This window comes from Ovis canadensis, chromosome 5, assembly GCF_042477335.2.
Source record: "Ovis canadensis isolate MfBH-ARS-UI-01 breed Bighorn chromosome 5, ARS-UI_OviCan_v2, whole genome shotgun sequence".
NCBI lineage: Eukaryota > Metazoa > Chordata > Mammalia > Artiodactyla > Bovidae > Ovis > Ovis canadensis.
In genome coordinates, this window is record NC_091249.1 from 26,399,034 (window position 1) to 26,405,763 (window position 6,730).

The 6,730-nt window shown below is 39.1% G+C and overlaps 1 protein-coding gene across 1 annotated transcript; it reads right to left on the reverse strand.

Moving 5' to 3' along the window:
- Nucleotides 1-1,902: 1,902 nt before the first annotated feature.
- LOC138441714 (olfactory receptor 7G1-like) lies at nt 1,903-2,841 on the reverse strand. The gene has a single exon (XM_069592803.1). It carries the CDS (start codon nt 2,839-2,841, stop codon nt 1,903-1,905), a length of 939 nt encoding a protein of 312 aa, XP_069448904.1.
- Between the last annotated feature and the right edge of the window lie 3,889 nt (nt 2,842-6,730).

A 6,730-nucleotide genomic window follows, 5' to 3' on the forward strand; every position in this document is an offset into this window, starting at 1 on the left:
ACAAATGCACTGCATTAAATTAAGCACTTGCATTCATGCCCTGTCCCCCCAAAAAAACCTAAAAAAAAAGATATCTAAAGCAGAAAACACATGTGAAAGAAACTGCAGTGCATTCAGGTGAAAATAATAACCTGGTGATACAAAGTCACATGAATCAGGAAAAGGGAAGGAACTCAGGAGAAATACCACAAGCAAAAATTCAACAGATAGGAAAGAAGTATATGAAGATAATATCAACCATTTAATAATAAGACACACATGAATTAATGAAATCAGTTTTATACCCATTAGACTGTCAGTATTCTTGAAAACACTGGTGATGAAATAGATCACTAGTACTTTCCAGGGTATGCCTATTTGTTCAAAGGAAAACTTATTGGAACTACCCAAAGGAGACTTGATATATCGAATACCCAGTATTTCCATCCCAATTACAAAACACTCTCATTAATACCAGACACATATAAGACACTATTCAAAATGATTTATCTATAACACCAGAAAACTAGTTACAAAGAAATGAAATTTCCAGCATCAGAAAGAATATATATTTTGAAAAGATACAGCATACATGTACAAGTCCAGAGTATTGGAAATGAGTTCATTTTTGCTGCATAAATAATATTTATTTTATTATGTGATACATCAGAATAGCAAGCTGATAAATACAACATGAAAGAAAACAATAATCTAATTGCTGAAGCAAGTGGTTAAAATACACGAGACCAGTAAGTTTACAGATTAGAATATAAGCACATTATGGAACACAACAATACTAGTTAATTTTCCAAGATGATTTGCATTTTTGCTCTAGGCAATACAAACCATTATGGAAAGTATAAGGACTTGTGTTCATACCCTGCCCCCATAAGAAAAAGAAACTACAGAAAGATATTCAAAAGCAATATCACATGTAAAAAGAAATATGCAGTGCATACAAATATCCACATGCCTCACAGCAGCCTTGAGCCTGGGATGCGGTTCTGCTGTGGTTCAGTCACTAAGTTGTACAAGTCCAGAGTATTGGAAATGAGTTCATTTTTGCTGCATAAATAATATTTATTTTATTATGTGATACATCAGAATAGCAAGCAGACTCTTGTGATCCCGTGAATGGCAGCATGCACGCCAAGCTCCTCTGTCCTGTACTGTCTCCTGAAGTTTGCTCAGATTTGTATCCATTGAGTCAGTGATGCCATCTAACCATTCCATCCTCTGCTGACCTCTTCTTTTTTCCTTCAACATTTCCCAACATCCTAGCTTCAGTAAATCAGTTCTTCCCATCAGGTGGCCAAAGTATTGGAGCTTCAGTTTCAGTATCAATCCTTCCAATGAATATTCAGGGTTTATTTCCTTTAGGATTGATTGGTTGGATCTCCTTGCAATTTAAGAGATTCTCAAGAGTCTTCTCCAACACCGGAGTGCGAAAGCATCAATTCTTTGACATTCAGCCTTCCTTATGGTCCAATTCTCACATCTATACATGACTACTGGAAAACCATAGTTTTCACTATATCCTTTGTTGGTCCCAACCATAAGATCAGGCAAACTCAAGGCTCTTATGTCCACAAATTTATTAGATCCTCTCCCTGGCATATCCAAAATTTCCACATTTCTTCTTTTGATGTTCCAGAGACATCAATGTATCTCTTGCCTCTGTTAGCTTCTTAAGGAATGCATGGAGGAAAACAAGATTAGGAAATGGGACTCATTTGTGAAACATCACTGAGCCAAGCAAACAGCAGGTTGGGTTTCAACCTCAAGTTAAAATTCACTTAGCCACTATGTTATCTAGTCATTTTAGAATAAGTTGGTGGGACAAGAGTCAGGCTTTCTGGTTCACCTGACATTCTTGTGATGTTGGTTCCTTCTAGAAATGCCAGTACAAAGCAGAAGAGACAATCACAGGAAAGAAGGAGTCCTAACGATGAGTTTCCTCAAGGCTCCTTTCATGTCCCTGTTCCTCAGGCTATAAATGAAGGGGTTCATCATCTGAGGAACAACAGTGTACATCATTGAAAGCACGGCAGTGTTTCTGGACGAGTTAGTAAGAGCAGAACTAATGTACACCCCAAAACCTGTCCCATAGAACAAGGACACAACTGAGAGGTGAGAGCCACAGGTGGAAAAAGCTTTATACTTTCCACTTGCTGATGGCATTCTCAAGACAGAGGACACTATCTGACTATAAGAGAAAATGATTCCACACACAGGAACACCCCCAAATATGCTAGTTGCCAAATATATCAGGATATTGTTAATGAGGGTATCAGAACATGCAAGCTTGATGACCTGAACAACTTCACAGAAGAAGAGGGGGATTTCCAGGTCTGTGCAGAAGGTCAGCTGTAACACCATCAGAGTGTGGAGCAGGGCATCCATAATAATAATAAACAGGGGGAGTAATATCACCAGCCCACAGAGGCGGGGGCTCATGATGACAGTATACCTCAGTGGGTGACAAATGGCCACATATCGGTCATAGGCCATTACTGCAAGGAGAGAACTTTCCAAACTAGCAAACACCAGGACAAAGCAGATCTGTGTGAGGCAGCCTGTATAAGTGATGCTCTGATTCTGTGTTTGGATGTTCACTAGCATCTTTGGGATTGTGGTAGTGCTTAAACAGATGTCGTTAATAGACAGATTGGAGAGAAAGAAGTACATGGGGGTGTGGAGGTGGGAGTCAGAGCTGACGGCTAGGATGATGAGCAGATTTCCCAGGATTGTGATCAGATACATGAACAAGAAGAGGCTGAAAAGGAAGGACCGCAGCTCTGGATCCTCTGTCACTTCCATGAGAAGAAAATCGGAAGCACGTGTTTTATTCCTCTGTTCCATACTGTTGATAAATCTGATGGAAAAGGTGCAATGACAAGATAACCAAATGTGTGTTTTCTAGACTAGAAGGAAGAGTGTCACCAGAAGCAAAAACCATCTAAAGAATAAGGGAAGCAGATTGAAAGAGGGAAATTAAAAAGATGTGCCTGGGACTTCTCTGGCAGTCCAGTGGTTGAGACTCTGCCCTTTCAATGCAGGGGTCATGGGTTCCATCCCTGTTAAGGGAGCTAAGATCCCCCATGCTGTGTAGTGTGGCAAAAAAAATAAAAGGTGTCTTGTGTATGTGAATTATTTTGTTTCTTTAAAAACTTTTTTTTCAGTTAAAAAAACCTTAAGCTGATTTAGCAGCATCAACAAATGTTAATTCTGGAAAGGGTTAACAGGTGTCATTAAAAAATTACACTGTGTATATTGTTTTAGCTATTTAAAACCTGGTCATTTTATAAAGAGAAACAGGGAGAGGCTGCTTGAACATTTTATCTGGATCCCTTGAGACATCAGAGGCAGGCAACTGAGGTAATACACAGGTATGTCCCAAACCAGCAAGAGGATGATAAGGTGCAAGTGAAAGTTAGAGAATTATAACAGTCAACCTGTTTTAAAAGAGACAGATTTCTACTCAGAAAGAGATGCTTCTGGTCATAGTAGAGTGAGTACAATATGAGTAAATGAGAGATGCTTTAGCATTGGTGCCGAGTGCAAAGAAACATGTAAAGAAGCTGACTGACAGACAGGAGGACCGTGGGTGGCTTAGTTCTAAACCGTCTGATGTAGGTACTCTCCTCACAGCTCCCCTCGGATAAGCCTATTGCATAATACCTGACTTCACGTCCAAACATTCACTGAGAGACGTTAGGATACCTGGCTGGCATCACAGTGGAATGATGCTTGATGTCTTCTTTGACTTGCCACATAGGAGATGCGTCCTCGGAAATGGCAGAAGGGTTGAGTGAGACCAGAGCTCCTGGGCCAGAGGGATCACAGATGGGAATAGGCTTAGGTGTGCTGTAACTTTTCTCGGAAAAGATTGTTGAATGAGGTGGTCACAGGCAGTATACTGTCTCTGTATCCCTAGAGGTTCAATTTCCAAAGCTCCTCATTAGCCAAACAATTTGATTGTTGCTGTGATCCCAGGGCAGTGCAAATCTGTAAAGGCCAAGACTCTGGAAAGGAGGAATCAGAGTAGCTGCTTTCCTGATCCTATGAGACCAGTTGTACACCCTGTAGTTTTTTCCATCTGAGTCTGCTCACCTCCTTTTCTAATTCTTTAAATATGAGCACATCATCTTTCTCTAACTGGATTCCAGTTTTCTTTTTTTGCAATATGAGCAAAGGAATCTCTACCTAATTAGTTACATCACAAAGTCTAATACCAAGTTTATATGTGAAAATATAGTTATATATGTGCATATAATTAGTATATCTTTAAATGTTATTATAAAATTGGAAACTCTCAGGAGTTTTTCTCTTCAACAGTCACTAATGTCTCTTCTGGAGAAGGCAATGGCACCCCACTCCAGTACTCTTACCTGGAGAATCCCATGGACGGAGGAGCCTGGTAAGCTGCAGTCCATGGGGTCGCTAAGAGTTGGGCACGACTGAGCGACTTCACTTTCACTTTTCACTTTCATGCATTGGAGAAGGAAATGGCAACCCACTCCAGTATTCTTGCCTGGAGAATCCCAGGGACAGGGGAGCCTAGTGGGCTGCTGTCTATGGGGTCACAGAGTTGGACACAACTGAAGCGACTTAGCAGCAGCATATTTCTATAGCAGATAATAATTTATTTCCTGACAATTGTCTCTGGTCAATACATAAAAGCCTGATACTCCCCACCCCCCCTTTTTTTTTAGCTTTCACAACCATCTTTTCTAATCTTTTCACAATAGTTTCACTGTACATTTCGGTGTATTTCAGGGGAGTGTGGGTTGAAATTATATAAAGAACTCATATGAATTAAAAAGAAAGACAGACTTCTGGTGGTCCCGTGGCTAAGACTCCAAGCTCCCAATGCAGGGGGCCTGTGTTCGATCCCTGGTCAGGGAACTGGATCCCAAATGCTGCAACTAAAGATCCCAAATGCCACAACTAAGACCAAGTGCAGCCAAATAAATTGAAAAATAATAAAAAAGATTACTCATTTGAGATATCACAAACATATATTTAAAACAAAAAGAAATTAATATGTGGAAGAAACTCTCAACCAAATAATAAAAAGAGATATGTCAATTAATGAAATTATTTTTATATTAGGTTATCAGTTTACTTGAAAGTGTATCAGTTATGATACAGATCACAAAGACTTTCATCAGAAAGTGTGTGTACTTGTTTCAGTCACTTAGGAGAACTCTTTGGTACAACTCAAAGGAACATTCACACCCACTGACACTCATACCCAATTACACTTGTAATTTCATTGCAAGCATAAAACTTGTCTCATTTCCACCAAGAAATATATACAAGAATACTCAGGTTTATTTTTAATGTGGAAAAAAAAAACAATTGCAAACAAAATTTTCATCAGTATTGGGCAGGATGCTTACTTTGAAAAGTCACCATACATAATGTGAAAATACAAAGGATTAGAAATAAATTCATTACTGATATGCCCAACAACTTGATTGAAACTCAAAGTGCCATAATGAGAGAAGCAATCAAGATTAAAAAAACTCATACATTATATTAAACTTTCAATAAGTTTGAAAAGAAGTCAATTTATAAATTGAGCAGGAACATAATATTGGGGAGATAATACAATGACATTTAATTCTATTGCCAGTTTCATAGGACAAATATGATAAAATATTGGCAATTTCATAGGATTCAACCCAAAAGAATAATTTCAAAGAAAGTTAGTACAGGTTAAGGCTAGTGTTTGTACTGGAAGAGGAGAGTGTGTTGTGACTGTGAAACACTTCAGGTAATGACATTGCTCTATTTTTAACCCTTACATATAGGTTCATATCATGTTCTTATCTATTCTTTCAAAACTACAGATAAATCTTATGCACTACTTAGCATATACTATATTTAAGAAGTTGGGAAAAGGCCTACTATCTTCATAATTCTAAACACATTCTCCCATGTTGTTTAATATTGAAGAAGTCAAGCATCTCAGATTTCAGAGGTCATCAGAATTTCATAGTTCTTATTAAAAATGTTCATTCAATGTAAAAGTTTTAAAAATTCTTTCAACTTTTAAATAAAAATGGGTCATACTTTTGGAAAAATATCAAACAGAGTTATGGGTGTAAAAATGAATGCAGGTTTTCCACAAATCTCCTCCAGATGTTCAAAGTCCGTAGTTCTTGCTGGAGGTCAGAGAAGTCTTAGTTAGTACAAAGGTCTCAGATGATCTGTTTCTTTTTATATTAAAAGATGGTAAACAGTCTACCTGCAATGAGGAGACCCAGGTTTGATCCTTGGGAGGGGAAGATCCTCAGGAGAAGGAAATGGCAACCCACTCCAGTATTCTTGCCTGAAAATCCCATGCACGGAGGAGCCTGGCAGGCTATAATCTATGGGGTCGCAAACAGTTGGACACAACTGAGCAACTAACATTTTCACACTTTCGTTCATTTATTTTTGGCTGTGCTGGGTCTTCATTGTTGCGCGTGGACTTTCTCTAGTTGCAGTGAGCGGGGGCTACCCTCTAGTTGCGGTGCACCGGCTTCTTATTGCAGTGGCTTCTGTTGTGGAGCATGGGTTCTAGGGCATGGGCTCAGTATAAGTGTGGTGCAGCGGCTTAGTTACCTCTAAGCATTTGAGATTTTCCTGGGATTGAACCCATGTCTGCTGCATTGTCAGGTGGATTCTTAACCGTTGGACCACTGGGGAAGTCCCTGAAACTATTTCTGCATCTGTTCTGTGGGGAAGCTCTACTTGCGGG

Excerpts from the sequence above, each read along its gene's own strand:
- LOC138441714 (XM_069592803.1), bottom strand. The coding sequence starts at position 2,841 with ATGGAACAGAGGAATAAAACACGTGCTTCCGATTTTCTTCTCATGGAA.